We start from the raw sequence: 18,545 nt of genomic DNA on the forward strand, positions 1-18,545 counted from the left end.
AATCCAACATTCTTCCCACACATAGTCAATGTGAGACTTAAACAATTTCAATGCACTATCATTTTATCTAAGAGAGAAGCAAATATCAATTACTATGATATTGTTTATTCAAAAAGTAATGTGGTTAACAAAACATTGAAATTAAAGAAATATATCTGTATACATATGAAATAGGTTCGTATTAGTAAAACATATAATGGAGTAAAAAAAGCTGAAATAGGTTTGTATTAGTAAAACATATGAAATAGGTTCGTATTAAAGAAACATTGTCGTTGTATACATATGAAATAAGTAAGTCACTTAAATATATAATGGAGTGTGAACAGATAAATATTGTCATTTTGCCGTGTTTCATTATTACATAATGAGTTTTATTGATACAACATAGATTAAGATATTAATTTATTTATTAATATAAAGACAACATAATGATGATTATCGTCTAAGCTGATGTTGAACCCTAATTTTGAGGTGGCTGATGAACTCATTACAAGGTATTTGTTATTACTAGTCCCACACCCGTGCGATGCACAGGTGTTATGTCGTATTTTATATTATAATGTTGAAAAATTATTCGTATAAATTGTAACAATAAGTATTATAAAATGAAAATAATAATAATAATAATAATAATAATAATAATAATAATATAAAAGTGATGTACTTATCACTTCCTCCAACCAATATATATACCTATATGTATAGAGAATGAGTACGGACCATCAAAATTGAATGAATTTTTTTTTGTGGGGTGCGCCAGCCAATGCAATAGTGCAACGCATAGGCGACACACTAAAATGGAATGAAATATGATAATGATAATGGTTATTATATATTTCAATCTCATAACCTAACTTTTTGCATAACCTTCACTCTTCTCTAAAATTATAATGTAATTAAGTCAATAATGTATACACTCTTCGTATTTTTTTGTGTGACTAAATTATAAACTCTTTGTTGTTTCTATGAAAACGGTTGACATTTAAATGGGATAAATGTTGAAAGAGAATCCAACTATGTTCATCTTCATTGTCACTAAGAAATGTTATAATAATGTAGAAAAGTGTAACATATTGTGACATCAATTTTTGGATAATTGGAGAGGTATAATTCAATAATAATGTAGAAAATTGTAACATCTTGTGACATCAATTTTTGGATAATTGGAGAAACATAATTCTTTATTATTTATTATGAGATTGATATAATATAAAAAAAAAAATAGAGATGAAAATGATATAATATAAGGAAGTGATGTGGCATTATTGTGTGATTTAATTGGATGTAAGTGGGTGATGTGGATTAGGGTTAAGATGGATAGTAGGAGAACTATCTAGGAATTATATATATAGATTATGAGATTGATATAATATAAAAAATAAAAATAGAGATGAAAATGATATAATATAAGGAAGTGATGTGGCATTATTGTGTGATTTAATTGGATGTAAGTGGGTGATGTGAATTAGAGTTAAGATGGATAGTAGGAGAACTATCTAGGAATTATATATATAGATATTAACTTTACAATTAACAGGTGTAATCATCAATGATTTACATTTTAAAATATAAATTTAATACATACTCAATTTTTTTTTAGGATTGTTGACAATGAGAACTTTATCATCCCAGAAGTTAAGATTTTGAGCCATTCAAATATAGTCCTCAAAATCATAATTATACTTAATTTTGGCGTTTTAAATTTCAGAAAACATTAGGGCAACGACAATATTTATCTGTTTACACTCCATTATATGTTTAAGTGACTTACCTATTTCATATTTCGTATTACTAAAAAAAAAGCTGATGTGGCAGCTGAGTCACTTAAGTTTACCACATCAGCATTGACTTAGTCAAAATAACCTTTTGCAAAATGGGGTAAACATAGGGGGCCAAAAGTACTATTTTGAAACATAGAAGGCCAAAATTGCAACTTTCCAAAACTTACGGGGCCAAAAGTGCAATATAACCAAAAATTGATTATATTTTTTTTTGACAAAAGGTAAAGAATTAATTTTAGACTCAACTAATTAAGTTTTTAAGTTCTCGCTTCTTTGCCACATGATACGAATAACTCTAACATGTGTTAAACTTGAAATTCTCATATCATCCACCTTATGTGGACAAAATGATTCCACTTGACGAACGTTAAAATGATTGTTTATGAAAATTTACTTAGTGGTCAAAATAAAAACATGAAAATTTGACTTTAAAGGTTCATGATAATTCCACTATTTATCTACAATTTTTCATTATTGACTTAATAACTTTTTAGTCTCTGCTTTTAAGTCAATTCATCTGTCTTATTTTTCGTAATGACTTTTAGTCTCTGCTTTTAAGTCAACTCATCTTTTGTTAAAAATTCTAAACTTCAATAGGAGAATTTCGATAAAATTTTTAACAAAAGATGAATTTTTAAATGTCAATTTTTTTTTTGACGAATTAAGCGTCACAAACTTAAAAATTGATATTTAACTCATCCCATGTTAAAAACAATTAAAATTTTGCAAGATAGATTTCTATATATTTAATAAATATGACTGTGAAAAAAATTCAAAAATTCAAAATTTCGATAAGAGAGATTCTTATAACAATATAAACATAAACATGAATACAAAAACTCTTTCAGAAATATAAAGAGTGCATAAGAATCAAATATTGTGACAAAAAATATTTATAGGACTAAAATATGCTAAAAAGAATACAGGGACTAAAATTTAAATTTAAAATATTTATAGAGATGAAAAATTTCTTTAACTCTTTTATAAATATATTTTTTACCCGTGCTTGGCACGGGTCCGGATACTAGTTAAAGAAATATATTTGTATACATATGAAATAGGTTCGTATATATTGTTCCTTACATTTTTCACAAAAAGAAATTTATGGAGTTTAAATAAATATGTTGCATACAAAGACAGTATACCACCAATTTTCATCATTTTGTATTAGAATACTAACCCAAAAAATTGGTGATGTATTGTATGTATTTACAGTAAATCTGTTTATCTTGACTCCAAAATGTACTTATGTGAGAAATGTAACAAACAAGTTATGAACATATTTTATATATGTATTTTTCTTTAGTTTTCAATGTTATAAGTTTCAAGCATAACTTTTTGTATAATTGATTCTCCCAATATAATAAAAATAAGGTCAATGTTCATATTATTGAGAGAATCAAGCAAAAAAAGGCCAATTTCTTGGTCTAGGCCAACGATCAGCACATTGCAAAAATATGCAAAATGAATGACAATTTAAAAACCTTTCATCTCACGCTTGGGTTAACAATAACAACATCTGCAAAGAGAATAAATTTGAATAAGATTAATATCAGTGGCACAATAAAATCTCATTCTTCTTTTTTGTTGACAACACTCTTGAGAAATCATGTTCATAAAGGCAGCAGAAAATAAAAATTTCCGATTTCCTTTTTTGGATCATTGCGAACTTGACATGAATCAGTGATTGAATTGTTACCTCTTGAAATGCAAAAAAAAAAAATCTCGATCACAGCAAAGCAACGGAGCAGTGCCTCTACTCGCCCACACGAACAGTTCTCCTCTAGTTTCCGGTGCTAGCCAAGCGGATCAGAGGATCAAAGAGAACTGTTTGTTTGGACGAGTAGAGGCACTGCTACGTTGCTTTGCTGTGATCGAGATTTTTTTTCTGCAATTAAGAGGTAACAATTCCATCACTAATTCATTTCAAATTCTTAATGATCCAAGAAAAGGAAATAATAAAAAATAAATTATTTTCCGCTGCCTTTATGAACACGATTTCTCTTCAGTGGTATCAGAGCCTGGTTAAACATAGTATGGACTCATTAATCTCCCAGACTAGTAACTGCATCAACCATAGTATGTTGAGGATGAGGTCTGGAGACACTAACAATATACAACTGTATTCAAAATATTTTATATTTATCCAATTAGTTGCTTAAAGATGGTTTCAGTATCAAAATACACTCAAGTTTTAAAATGAACTGAACTTCCAAAAACAGAATCAAGATATAGAAGAAAAACCAAAATGCCCTAACCTTTACATGGATAACATGTTACAAAACCCTGAAAGATCAGAGGCTTTGATGTAGCTGGTCATGGGAGGTGCAGAGAATCCCGAAAGAAAAAGATCTCAATGTTAACAGTCCCGGCAATCTGTGTAAAGTAGTTGACTAAAGATAAATAAAAAAAAACAAGGTAACTTGTTTTTGAGTCTGAATTAGAATGAAGAGAAAAGAAAAAATTAACCTAACCCCTTAAGTTAAGAGCAAAACAAAAAAAAATGCATAATTCAAGAAATCTGGTGAGTTATGAATGATTTCAAAAACTTGGAAGAGATCAGATGGTAGTGCATGTTTGTTTCATCATCTATAACAGAACCGTTGGATAAATATCATCATATCTCTTTGCATTTCATGTAAACACACTATATTTAAAAGTAAATCCTCTTTAAATGAACATATGCAATATAAAAATCTAAATGGCAAATTTTTTTAGTAAAAAACATGTCATCAAAGTTAAACAAGATTAGGTATAAAATACACGTCACCAAACATTCAACGGGTTTGTCAAAATCATGGAGGCACTGCAATTATGATGAAACTCTAAAAAGTGGCTTTTGCAATTTGCAACTATGATTTTGCCAAACTCACCACAAAAGCACAGCAAAAAAATAGTTAATTTCTTTAAACTAGAACAAAATTTATTTGATATTAAAAAACTAAAATCTGGAGATGGGATCAGATAGTCGATCTTTCACCAAGTACGAAATTCACAGTAAGACTGGACGTCACATTAAAGATGTTATCCTCATATCCCAATGTATTAATGTTTCAAAATGCAAGGTATTTTAAATAGTATATAAAAAAAAAAGAAGTAAAACCAACAAGAAAAAACAACCAAAATTTATTTTATCCGAGTATAATGAAATTGACACTACAAAATATAAGATAAAATAACAGGATCAGATAATAAGTCAGTCACCATGTTACACTTAAAAGTGCAAATTAAGACTGGGGCGACAATTACTATCATCACATCCAATTTTTTGTGAATTTACAAAGTTATATCAACGAATGTCCAATAAAATAATTCAATAGCAGAATTAAAAACAAAAAACAAAAAAACAAAGTGAAGAAATACCAACAGATTGTTTGATAATAAGTCTTGTTTGTAATGTTACCACTTAAAATTTACAAAATTACTTCACACAGATCACGAATAATACTAACAGATAAAATAAGATCGGAATTGGAATGAGTGAAGAGTGGTTTTCCAGCATTTTCAAGAGTAATATTACCATGCGATCCATTTCTGCACATGATCGGATTAAAATAATACTTGCATCGCAATCAAACAACACAAAAATTGCACCAACATGTTATCAAGAACCCAAACCTTTGATATAGAATCTAAATGAAACAAATACCAATTACTATGATTATTGTTTATTCAAAAAATATAGTGCAGTGACTAAAACATAAAAATAGAGAAATATACCTGTATTCCTCCAAAGTAAATTCTTTTTTGAATAACCTACAAAGTATATTCATATTATATGTTTGTTGCATTTTTCGAAGAAATATATTTTGGAGTTTAAATAAACAAGTTTGCTGCATACGCAGACAGCATACCACTAATTGTGATCGTTTTTGGCATTGGTATACTAGCCCAGAAAATTGGGATATATTGTATGTGTTTATAGTAAATCTGTTTACCTTAACTTTAAAATGTACTACTGCGAAAAGTGCAACAAGCATGTTATTATGAATTAGGAATATATATTTCTTTAGGAATATATATTTCTTTAATTTTCAATGTTTATGTTTCCTGCATAACTTTTTGTACAACCAATAATATCAATAATTGATATAATTTCACTTAGATATTATATCAAGATTCTAACTATTGATAGTAATGAATGTGTAGCATTTGTGCTATTTGATCGTAAGTGTATGTTTCAAGAAATAATGAGCAAAAATACTTAAAACACATGAAAGGAATGCTAGCAAGACTCTCTCTAACTCTCACTTTCTAATTGAGTGAGAGTCATGTGGGTCTCATCACTTTATATGGGACCTTAATCCAAAGTGAGAGACCCACATTTAAGAATATACTTCGCTATAGAAAACTTCACATACACTTCAGTTTCCGTATTTTCCTTCCTTCCATTTCTTTTCTTCCAACCAAACAGACCCATAACAACAAGCGAACATAGTTGAGGACATAGAACTGTAGAGTCCAAATGGAGCAGATGCAAGCACAAATAAAACTTCATCTGTAACGATGGACTCGTTAATTTTCCAGACTAGTAACTGTATCAACCATGGTATGATAGAAGGACACATGACTTAAGTCTGGAGTCAGTAAAGTATATATCAGAGAACCAAAAACTTAAAAACCAAAATGCAAAACAGAAAATGGAAGGTACAGAAACCTGAAAGATTGGATTCGGAGGCTCTAATGTAGCTGGTCATGGGAGGTTTAGAGAAACCCAAAAGAAAAAGATCTCCACATTACCATCCCGACAATCTGTGTAAAGTATATCAAACCCCAATCATTCCTCTTATTAAATAATAACTGATAGTTAAAGTAGTTGACTGAAGATAAATAAAAAAAAAACATAGGAAAACTTGTTTTTGAATCGGCAAAAATATATTGCGACTACGCAGACCCAAGAATAAGTTGTACTCGGACAAGAGCCATAACAACATGGAAAATTCAGAGTCAAGACACCCCTCAGCCTTACACCAAAACTAACTTTGTAAAAAAATTTATACACCTAACCCAAGTTCACTTTGTGCATTATTAAATTAACACAGGACCATGATTAAAGCCAGAAAATCTTTGAGTATGCATCAGAATAAAGAGAAAAAAAAGAATTAGCATAACCCTTCACTTTTTAAAATACAAAATATAAACAGGGAATTAGTAACAGTAGGCTTATATTGAAGAAAACCCATGTGTCACAAGACCCGTAAAAGTTCCCTGTATGCCCATAAAAACGAAATGTTCGGCTACAAGACAAAAGTCCAAATTCTGGACATCAGATACCATATCCAAATATACACAAAAGTTAAGAGCAAAACAAAAAATGAGAAATAAAAAATGCATAATTCAAGAAATCTGGTGTGAGTTATGAATGGTTTCAAAAACTTGGAAGAGATCAGATGGTAGTGCATGTTTGTTTCATTATCTATAGTAATAACAGAACCGTTGGATAAATATCATCATATCTCTTTGCATTTCATGCAAACATACTATATTTAAAAGTAAATCATCTTTAGGTTTCAAAAAAAAAAAAAGTAAATCATCTTTAAATGAACATATGCTATATAAAAATCTAAATGGCAAAATTTTTAAAAACAAAAATAGTAAAAAACATATCATCAAAGTTAAATAAGACTGGTATAAAAAACATGTCATCAAATCAAATACTCAATGGGTTTGTCAAAATTAGGGAGGCACCGCAATTTTGTTGAAGCTCTAAAAAGTAGCTTTTGCAAATTGCAACTATGTTTTTGCCAAATTCAACACAAAAAAAAGCAAAAAAAAAAAGTTAATTTCTTAAAACTAAAACAAAATTTATTTGATATTAAAAAACTACATGATGCGATCATTTCACCAAGATGGGATCAGATAGTCGATCTTTCACCAAGTATGAAATTCACAGTAAGACTGGACGTCACATTTAAAGATGTTATCCACAAATCCCTATGTATTAATGTTGCAAACTGCAAGGTATTTTAAATATAAAAAAAAAATAAACAAAACAAAATTTGTTCCATTCTGAGTATAATGAAATTAACACTTAAAAATATAAGATAAAATAACAGGATCAGATAATAAGTCAGTCACCATGTTACACTTGAAAGTGCAAATTAAGACTGGGGCGACAATTACTATCATCACATCCAATTCTTTGCGAATTTACTAAGTTATATCAAAGAATGTATTCAATAATTCAATAGGCAGAATTAAAAAAAATGTGAAGATGTAATAACAGATTATTCGATAATAAGTCTTGTTAGTAATGTTACCACTTAGAATTTACAAAATTACTTCACACAGATCATGAATAATACTAACAGATAAAATAAGATCAGAATTTACAAAATTACTTCACACAGATCACAATATTACCATGTGATTCACTTCTGCACATGATTGGATGAAAGTAATACTTACATCGCAATCAAACAACACAAAAATTGCACCAAACCTTTGATATAGAATCTAAATGAAACAAATACCAATTACTATGATTATTGTTTATTCAAAAAATAGTGCAGTAACTAAAACATAAAAATAGAGAAATATATCTATATACCTACAAAGTATATTCATATTATATGTTTGTTGCATTTTTCGAAGAAATATATTTTGGAGTTTAAATAAACAAGTTTGCTGCATACACAGACAGTATACCACTAATTGTGATCATTTTTGGCATTAGCATACTAACCCAAAAAAGGGATATATTGTATGTGTTTATAGTAAATCTGTTTACCTTAACTTTAAAATGTATTACTGCGAAAAGTGCAACAAGCATGTTATTATGAATTAGGAATATATCTTATAGGTAATATTTCTTTAATTTTCAATGTTTATGTTTCATGCATAACTTTTTGTACAACCAATAATATCAATAATTGATATAGTTTCACTTAGATATTATTATCGAGATTCTATCTATTGATTATAATGAATGTGTAGCATTTGTGCTATTTAACCGTGATGTAAGTCTATGTTTCAACAAATAATGACCAAAAATGCTTAAAACACATGAAAGGAGTGCTAGCAACTCTCTCTCTAACACTCACTTTCTAATTGAATGAGAGTCATGTGGGTCTCATCACTTTATGTGGGACCTTAATCCAAAGTGAGAGACCCACATTTAAGAATATATTTTGCTATAGAAAACTTCATGTACACTCCGTTTGATTGGAAGGAAAGAAAGTGTGAAGGAAGGAAAACACGGAAACCAATGAGTGAACTTAAACTACAATTTAGACCAAGTTCATTCTTCGGTTTCCGTATTTTCCTTCCTTCCCATTTCTTTTCTTCCAACCAAACAGAACCATAACAACAAGCGAACATAGTTGAGGACATAGAACTGTAGAGTCCAAATGGAGCAGATGCAAGCACAAAGAAAACTTCATCTGTAACGATGGACTCGTTAATTTTCCAGACTAGTAACTGTATCAACAATGGTATGATAGAAGGACACATGACTTAAGTCTGGAGTCAGTAAAGTATATATCAGAGAACCAAAAACTTAAAATGCAAAACAGAAAATAAAATAAAATAAAAAAAGGCAGTGAGTTCTAACTATTTTATATTTATCCAACTAATTGCTGAAATATGGCACCACAAAAGACACCAATTATACAAAGTGATATAAACTTCAAAAAAAAAAAATCCAAAATGTTCCAACCTTGACAGGGATGATAAGATACAGAAAAGAAATCATCCGGGTAGGGGTGGTTGGAAGCTCTAAATGTAGCTGGTCATGGGAAGTGCAGAGAAACCTGAAAAAGAAAATTTCCACACTACATTACCAGCAACCTTTGTTGAAAAACTATCAAAATCCATTACCTTACTCTTATTAAACATCAACAGATAGTAAAAACATGGTTGATTGAAGACAAATAAAAAAGAATGAGAAAATTGAGGGAAAATAAAGTATCGAATTGCGAAAAGAAAGATCCCACAAGAGATCCAACTCGATATATTCGATAATATGGCTTGATATAGCTGGTACGATGAACCAGTATCAAATCATTACACACTTCATTCCAATTAATAATTGGATGTGCACGTATCATGACACACTGCTAAACCAGCAAAATGTGCATCTTCTGAGTGAATCGTGACTCAGGACATGAAGAGAATCAAAGTTCATACCTGAACAATCAATTTCATTTTATGAATTAGATTATGAAAACATTAACCCAAAATGGGTGAAACAAACAATATCTATAAATGTTAAGAGAACAACTTTGTAAAAGATTAACAAAATGGGGGTTGTAAATGTAGGGAAAATGATTGTTGTGATTTTCAACTTTAAAATGAAACACAACTGCCCATTTTCCAAAATTAATATTGCTAGGGAACACTTTCGGAAGAATGCATTTGATCATAGCAAAACACCGATACACACTATCCCTGCTTGTTAACAAAACATCATCTATTTCAACAAATATTCATTTAGAGCATAATCAAAATGAACTCCTCAAACCTAATGATCATATCTAAACAAAACAAGTTACAATATTTTGTTCACCAAAAAATTACGGTGAAAAACTTTGTTCAAAGAATAAATTTCAAGGAAACAAGTTAAAAAGTAAAAACACCTCAAATGATAGAATTGAAAAACACAAAATGTAGGAATAATCCAAACTCCAAGCACATTTACAATCAGCGCAAGAAGCCTAACTAATTCCATCAAACATTTATTTAGAGCAATTATAAAAATGAACTCCTCAAAGCTAATGAACAAAGCAGTCGGAAGATGGTAATGCTCATGTATCAAAAGAAAACAAATTACAATATAATTGTAACAATTGTTCCTAAAAACTCAAGGCTCCTACACAATCATAAATCACAATTTTCAACAAATAAAATACAAACAAACTCAACTACAAGTTTTGAAGTATCAACACAGACACAACATAATCCAAGAAGGGTAGATAGTTTACAAGAGGTGGAAAAACAAAAAACTTTGATAACTAACTACTTTGACTCCTAGATTGAGTTAATAAAACTAAGTGGGCATTGTAAAGAAAATGTACCATCAACACCTAGGTAAACAAGGAAATTTTGTTTCCTTGGCAAACAAAGCGTGGCATCAATGGATGTGAAGATGATATTGTCATCCTCAGACACGAGAAAGTCAAGTATGAATAACTAGCTCGCTGTAAAGATGACAATTTCAAGATCTATATATGTTAAGAGAACAACTTCTCTTTTATAAATATATGTAAAAAATATAAACATGGAATTAGTAACAGTAGGCTAATATTGTAGAAAACCTCTGTGTCGCAAGACCTGTAAAAGTTCAATGTATGCCCGTAAAAACGAAATGTCCAGCGACAAGACAGAAGTCCGAATTCTGGACATCAGATACCATAGGCAAATAAATATACATAAAGTGAGAAAAAAAGGCTTAATTCAAGAAATCTAGAGACTTATGAATGCTTTAAAAAAACTTGCAAAAGATCAGATGGTAGTGCATGTTTGTTTCATCATCTATAACAGAACCGTTGGATAAATATCATCATATCTCCTTGCATTTCATGCCAAAAAACTATCTTTATTTAAAATTAAATCATGACTAAACAAAACATATGCTATATAAAAATCTAAATGGCATGATTTTTCAAACAAATTTAGTAAAACACATGCCACCAAATGCATGTGTGATTTTGCAAAAGCAATGAGTGTAGCTTTTTCAATATCATTTTTAAGAGGAAAACAATGGAACCCAATGTAAATCATTTTTAAGGGAAAAATCTATTTGAGATTAAGATTCAAACCAAAATTATGGATAGATAAAAAGATGTTCATTCATTGTCTTAAAAAAGAAAACTATTCTATTCAGAGTTACAAAAAGATCAAAAAATTAACTTCCATAATGCATCTGCCTTCTAGTCACGGGTTCAAAACATCTGCAAATATAACCAAAATGCAAAAAATAAGCATGTAATTACACGGTAAATAAATTAGAATAAGAGGATGATAATATTATCATCTTACAATTTTGGTTATTCTGAAGTGCACTAACTAACATAAAATGGTAAATTCTACCAAAAATTCACTTGGCTATTAATGTTTGCAGAACTATTCACAGTAGAAATGCATTTTTTTAAAAGCCAAGAATATCAACAACAAAAAAACAAGCAGGGTTGCTTAGATAACCAGGTACCAATTATACAATCATCAAGATCAAACAAGTAAACAACAAAACCAAACTAAACACTTTTACCAAAACTAGCGTCTAAGCCAAGAACAAACAGACCTCTATCTTACTATGCACAAAAGAAATGAAATTACAACATTTTGAAAAAGGATTCAGGAAAAAGGGAAATTATAAACCAATCATATTGGAGAACATCTCCATGGATAAACAAATATGCTCGATCAGAAAGGGTTTTAGCTGGACAGAATACAGACAACATATGGTAAAAACTGGACCAGAAAAAATTGAAACTGTAAGCCAATATCATTGGAGAACATCTCCATAGATTTAAAGAGAAGCCTCAAGCAGAAAGGCTTTACACTTGATATACGCACAGATAAAATCCTGGAAACAATTTTTGTTAAACAATGCTAACAAGAAGAACTAAGTGCGATTTACTTTTTTTGCCAGAAAATAATAAAAAGATCAATTTTCAAGTAATGTACAGATTACATGGATTATTTAAGGAGATGAGTTATGAACAACTACATAAATCTGTGAGCCAAATACATTGGAGCGCATCTCCATAGATATAAAGAGAAGTCTCAAGCAGAAAGGTTTCCATTTGTAAAACACATGCCACCAAATGCAATGAGTGTAGCTTTTTCAATATCATGGCTGGCCGTGATTTTTCCAAACTCACCAGAATCCAAACATACACTAAATCTAAACAAAGACAACCAAAAAAAAAAAAGTTATTTTCTTAACTAAAACAAAAATTATTTGACATTAAAAAATTAAAATCGGTAAGATGGGATCAGATAGTCGATCTTTCACCAAATATGAAATTCACAGTAAGACTGGACGTCACATTTAAAGATTTTATCCTCATATCCCAATGAATCAATGTTGCAAATTGAGAATTAAATTAAAACAAAAATAAACAAACACAAGCAAAATTTAATTAATTTGAGTATAATGAAATTGAAACTAAAAATTATAAAACTATAATAAGAGGATCAGATAAAATGTCAGTCACCATGTTACACTTGATAGTGCAAATTAAGACTGGGGCGACAATTACTATCATCATATCCTCATAATAATCATGAATTTATAAAGTCATATCATAGAATGTATTTGATAATAATTTGATATAATAGAGCTTGAAATTAACTTACAGAAAATGAGATTGGAATAGGAGAAAGTGATGATGGAGAAATTCTTACATTGATTTGAGATTGGTTGGGATGAATTATTTGCTGGTAGAAACAATTGGTGCAATTAGGGTTTGTGTTTGGGGATATATTTATAAGGACTGAGAAGTGGGGTTCGGATTAGGGTTTTGAGAATAACTAAATGCGGCGATGGAATTCCAATTCCAATCAAAACCGAACGGGGATAGTTTAGCAATTGAGCGTTTGGAATAGATGAAAAAGGATTGATAGAAAACAACGGCTTTGTTTGGATGGCAAAAGAAAGTATGAGGAAAGAAAGCAAGAGAAAAGATTGATAACGGAAAGAAAGAGATTTTAAGTGCTTTATGCAAATTATAATTTTGGTGTCCCATTTATTTTATAAGTCATATAAAAAATATATAACGTGAAAAAAAAAGTTAAAAATTATGCTTTGAATTGTTAAAATTTCTTTGATAATTATTAATTTTTCAAATAGATTTCACTATCAAGATCATAAGAGTCTAAGTTTATTTTAAAATTTAATTTAATAATTATTTATTTTATTTATTTTAACACATAGAAGCACGCATGCCCGATTGTACGCACGCACATAAACACACACTAAGTGAAAAAAATTGGTGTCCCTAATATTATGGGCCCATGTGCGGTCGCTCATCTCGAACACCCTCTGGAACCCTCCCGCTTATCAGCCATCAATCAACAACCATATCAACAATAAGCTATTAGACATCAGCTATCTTATCAGCTATCCACTGTTTTTGCCAAACAGAGTCATTATGTCTTGTGTGAATTTTTTTCACCACAGTACTCGGTCGGAGGTCAGTTCTGACATTAAGTGGTTTCAGCTCCCTCCTGATCGTAGTCGCGGGGATTGAACCGTAATCCTACCAAGTCAGCATCAATCACCACTGGACCATAACGATCGGTTGTTGTGTGAAAATTTAAAATCCTCAAAGAAATCATGGAGGCACGTCGCTCCTCATAATTGACATTTCTCTCTGGGTTTTCATTAAGATTTTGCCAACCAAGCAGCATGTGAGTGTGGTGCATGTCAAGGTTTGTGGCTACTTATAAGATCCATGTGACATTGATTATTAGTCATTTTCATACAACACACATATAAATTTAAGTAGTTGGTTCCATTATTAATTTCCTATAAGACCCATGCTTGCTTGCATTCCATTTTGTCAAAGAAAAAAAAAATGAGGAAAGCAATTGGATGGTGTTTAGTTTTCATATGTCTTTTAATTCCTTTATTAGTAGTTGCAGATTGGAACATATTGAAGCTATCACATAATGGATTGAACATTAGCTTGAAGAATTATTGTGAAAGTTGGAGAATGAATGTTGAGTTACACAATATTAGAGAATTTGAAGTTGTGCCTGAAGAATGCATTGAATATATTGGGAAATATATGAAGTCCACACAATATAAAGTTGATTCTGAAAGGGCAACTGAAGAATGTTTGATTTATCTTAGCACAAGTTGCAATTTGAAGAATGATGGTAAAGATGCTTGGATTTTTGACATTGATGATACTCTTCTTTCAACTGTTCCTTACTACAAGAACAATCAATATGGGTAAATTTCAAATTTCCTCTTTAATAATGTGCAGTGCTAATTATTATTATTTTTTAAAAAAATAATGTGCTAATTATTTGGTTACTATTTAGTTCAAATTAAATATCTATATCCAAGAACGTTTCCATGATTGTTCAAGTGTTCTTTTTTCCCTTAAAATTGAGAGTTGAACCTAACTCAATCGTAAAAAATTGACTTGTAAGGTGAAAATTGTCTCTTACCTTATTCAAATTCAATCCTGGTAATGCTTTAGTGGTTTTTTTTTTTTTTTTAATTGACTATAGGGGAAATAAATTGAATGTGACATCTCTTGAGGAATGGATGAGAAAGGGTAAAGCAACTGCTCTTGATCACTCATTGAAGCTATTCAATGAACTTAAGTCAAGAGGTATTCAAATTATTTTGATCACTGCAAGGAGGGAACATCTAAGATCAGCCACAGTTGACAACCTTGTCAATGTTGGTTATTATGGCTGGACTAAAATTTTCTTTAGGTCAGTATAAGAAATAATTATTCTTAATTTATTTCTTTCACTTAGTATAATAAATATTATCTCTCCGGTGGGAGTTGAGATCTCTCCATTTTTCAAAAGAAATAGAGATGTTCATTATTATAATTTTGAAATATATGAATAATATAAATGTACACTACAAGAAAAAGATCATTTATTGGGGGCCAAAAACCCTCAAAAAGTGGGAAAAACCGCCAGAAACTAATGAAAATGGCCAAATTTACTGGCGGTCAGACTCCGCCAATAAATGACTCGCCGGTAAATTTATTGGCGGCCCAAACCGCCACAAAATGGAAAGTTGGACATCGACCCATTATAGGCGGCCCAAGCCGCCAGTAACTCCAAGCAATTTAAAAAAAAAATTAAAAAAATTGAAAGCAGATCTGTGCTTTTTTTTTTGTTACGCAAATTGAAGAATCAAAAATTCATTCCTTCTTCTTTACGCAGATCTGGCCGTAAGCAATTTGCGATCTTTTTTTAGGCAAATTGAATCCAGATCCTAAATTCATTCAGTCTTTTTGTTGTTCCTGCAAAAATAGAATTCAATTCATGCTCTTGAACTTCTTCCAAATTGTTTCATTAACTCCCTAGTAATTTAAAAAAAAAATTGAAAGCAGAGAGATCTAAAATTGCTTCATAATAGATCTAAAATTGCTTCATAATAGATCTAAAATTTGTGAAATAGATCTGTTGGTGGTGGTTCGCAGAGAGAGAGAGAGAGGAAGAATAGTGAAAATTTGTTGTTGGTGTGGTAGAAAACATTAGAAGAGATGAGAAGAGTGAAATTTGTTCTTGGTGTGGTAGTTGTTGTTGGTGTGGTTCGTAGAGAGAGAGAGGAAGAATAGTGAGAAAAGAACAAAATAAAAGAAGAGATGAGAAGAAACATTAGAAATGAAGAGTTTGTGTTTTTATTTTCTGAACGTGAATGAAGAGTTTGTGTTGGTGGTTGGTTGGTTTGAGGAGGTGAGATATGAGGGAGAGAGTAAAAGATTACCTGCAACAAATTATATCAAAATAAAAATAAAAAAATTGCAGCACATTTATTGGCGGTCTAGACCACCACAAAATGTCACATTTTTTGCAAAACCACTCACTGGCGGCTTTAGCCGCCACAAAATAAAAGTTACTATTTTTTTTTTAATGTATGAGTACTTTGTGAGGGTTTTCTTAGTTAGTGAGGGCTTAAACCCTCAATAACTTACAGAGGGCTTAAACCCTCAGTAAATTTCGTCGGTAAATAAGGATTTTCTTGTAGTGGTACGTTTTTTGAGAATTGTTAATATAATATTTATACACCAAAATTTTAGTAATTGTAATGTCCATTTATTTTAAGAAATGGAGAGAATCTCTACTCTCTAGTGGTAGTCTTTGGGCTCAATTGATAGTGGAAGTTCAAGAAACGTGTTACCTATCTTCAAAGTTTTAAACTCGCTATTTATCTAGAGAGCATAGGGGAGCGCCTTTTTACTCATTGTCTTCTCGTCTCCCATGATTCTAGATAAATAGCGAATTTTTTGCCTCTACCAATTGAGCTGCCAATTGGAGGTTTTGCCTCTACCAATGATTCTAGATAAATAGTGAAACAAAAATATTCCCTTTTTTAATTTATTTTGTAGGGAAAATATTCCCCACTTTTATAGTACTTTATAAGAGACGGAAAATATTCCATTTTATCCTTTACCATTAACAACACTTCTACTTTACTCAAATTTGACTTTTTAATTTAATTATTTTTAAAATATATAAATAAGTTATGTTTTCTTGCACCTATAATTAGTAAACAAAAGTTATGTTTTCTTGTACTGAGTAACCTGGCTATCCATAAGTTATGTTTTGTCACTTTTTGTACTGATTTTTCCCCCTTTTTGCATGCAGAGATATTGCTAATGAATTTGTATCAGTGAAAAAGTACAAGTCTGATGTAAGAAAAAAGTTAGTGAATGGTGGCTATCGCATTTGGGGCATTCTTGGTGACCAATATAGCAGTATTGAGGGAATTCCAAGTCCTAGAATGACATTCAAACTACCAAATCCAATGTACTATGTTGCCTAAACTAATGTGTATACTTGTGTCATATGGATGAAATAATTATTTATTGGGTAAATGATCATTTACCCCCCTGCAAAATAAGGAAATTTTCGTTTACCCCCCTGCACAGATTTTTTTTCTGTTTACCCCCCTGCAAAAAATAGATTCTCTCATTTCGCCCCCTGGGTGTACAGCAGGACAAGTGACTGTGCAAATTTGCTGACGTGGCTTGTACACATGGAAAAAAATCATTTATATTTATTTTTAAATTCCACGTCAAATAATATTTTTTTAAAAAAATTAAAATTAAAATTATTTTTCCTACAAAATTTAGAAAACGAATTTTTTTTTTTCAAAATTTTAAAAAACATTTCCTAGAAATAACTTTTTTTTTCATACAAAATTATTGAGTATTTTTTTCCTAAAATAAAATAAAAAACGAATTTTCTTATTTTACTCCAAAAATAAAGATTTATTTTCAAATCTTTTTGAATTAAAAAAAACAGAATCTTCGCCGTAATCGTTTGCTTCCACCGTCATGATTGTATTCGTCGTCGTCTTCTTCAATCGCCGAAATCATCTTCAATCGCCGTAATCGTTTGCTTTTGAAAATCTTTTTCTATTTTTTTTAATTCAAAGAGAATAACAAAAAATAAAGTTTTGTTTTTAAAAAATAAAGATTATGTTTTTTTTAATTCAAAAAGTTTGAAAACAAATCTTTAAAATTTTTATTTCGGAAATAAACTTTATTTTGGAGTAAATCTTTATTTTGGGAGCAAAATAAGAAAATTCTTTTTTTTTTTATTTTGGGAGGAATTTTTTTTTTTGTTGGAAATTTTTTTAAAATCATTTGTATGAAAAAAATAATAATTTTTTTTGTAGGAATTTTTTAAAAAAATTTTGGGGAAACAAAACAGAATTTTTTTTTATTTTGTAGGAAAAAAATATTTTTTCTTTTTTTAAAAAATATTATCTGACGTGGAATTTAAAAAATAAATATAAATGATTTTTTCCACATGTACAAGCCACGTCAATAGGTTTGCATAGTCACTTGTCCTGCTGTACACCAGGGGGCGAAATGAGGGAATCTATTTTTTGCAAGGGGGTAAACAGAAAAAAAATCTGTGCAGGGGGGTAAACGAAAATTTGCTTATTTTGCAGGGGGGTAAATGATCATTTACCCTTATTTATTTTTAAAATTATTTATTTCTTTATTAAACTTAAAATATTTTAGGCTTATTGTATAAAGATTTAAATTTGTATTTATAATAAATAAATACTGAAATGATTATTATTGTGTATAGTACAAAGTATTAAATTTT

General features: G+C 30.1%; 1 protein-coding gene, 1 long non-coding RNA gene and 7 other non-coding genes across 12 annotated transcripts; 1 reads left to right on the forward strand and 8 right to left on the reverse strand.

Moving 5' to 3' along the window:
• Nucleotides 1–4,334: 4,334 nt before the first annotated feature.
• Nucleotides 4,335–4,409, reverse strand: LOC123903390. Its single transcript, XR_006807966.1, has one exon. It is a non-coding gene; the product is annotated as a small nucleolar RNA Z195/SNORD33/SNORD32 family (small nucleolar RNA).
• Nucleotides 4,410–4,962: 553 nt separating this feature from the next.
• Nucleotides 4,963–5,043, reverse strand: LOC123903453. The gene has a single exon (XR_006808026.1). It is a non-coding gene; the product is annotated as a small nucleolar RNA U31b (small nucleolar RNA).
• Nucleotides 4,993–13,251, reverse strand: LOC123903080. 4 transcript variants are annotated; one of them, XR_006807813.1, is made up of 6 exons: nt 13,083–13,198; nt 12,415–12,627; nt 11,036–11,671; nt 9,439–9,532; nt 6,439–6,533; nt 5,134–6,358 (listed from the first exon to the last, which is right to left on the reverse strand). It is a non-coding gene; the product is annotated as an uncharacterized LOC123903080 (long non-coding RNA). The 4 variants fall into 4 exon arrangements; XR_006807811.1 differs by lacking the exon at nt 5,134–6,358 and having other exon boundaries at nt 6,372–6,533; nt 12,451–12,627; XR_006807812.1 differs by lacking the exon at nt 5,134–6,358 and having other exon boundaries at nt 6,372–6,533.
• On the reverse strand, nt 7,162–7,242 carry LOC123903389. The gene has a single exon (XR_006807965.1). It is a non-coding gene; the product is annotated as a small nucleolar RNA Z195/SNORD33/SNORD32 family (small nucleolar RNA).
• LOC123903455 lies at nt 7,837–7,917 on the reverse strand. The gene has a single exon (XR_006808028.1). It is a non-coding gene; the product is annotated as a small nucleolar RNA U31b (small nucleolar RNA).
• On the reverse strand, nt 10,033–10,176 carry LOC123903459. Its single transcript, XR_006808031.1, has one exon. It is a non-coding gene; the product is annotated as a small nucleolar RNA snoR135 (small nucleolar RNA).
• Nucleotides 11,217–11,291, reverse strand: LOC123903391. The gene has a single exon (XR_006807967.1). It is a non-coding gene; the product is annotated as a small nucleolar RNA Z195/SNORD33/SNORD32 family (small nucleolar RNA).
• On the reverse strand, nt 12,918–12,998 carry LOC123903454. The gene has a single exon (XR_006808027.1). It is a non-coding gene; the product is annotated as a small nucleolar RNA U31b (small nucleolar RNA).
• Nucleotides 13,252–14,261: 1,010 nt separating the features above from the next.
• On the forward strand, nt 14,262–17,280 carry LOC123884457 (acid phosphatase 1-like). Its single transcript, XM_045933551.1, has 3 exons — nt 14,262–14,682; nt 14,967–15,176; nt 17,070–17,280. The coding sequence occupies exons 1-3, from the start codon at nt 14,303–14,305 to the stop codon at nt 17,245–17,247; spliced, it is 768 nt and encodes a 255-aa protein (XP_045789507.1). The 5' UTR covers nt 14,262–14,302; the 3' UTR covers nt 17,248–17,280.
• The last annotated feature ends 1,265 nt before the right edge of the window (nt 17,281–18,545 follow it).

Source organism: Trifolium pratense, linkage group LG1 (genome assembly GCF_020283565.1).
Source record: "Trifolium pratense cultivar HEN17-A07 linkage group LG1, ARS_RC_1.1, whole genome shotgun sequence".
Classification (NCBI taxonomy): domain Eukaryota; kingdom Viridiplantae; phylum Streptophyta; class Magnoliopsida; order Fabales; family Fabaceae; genus Trifolium; species Trifolium pratense.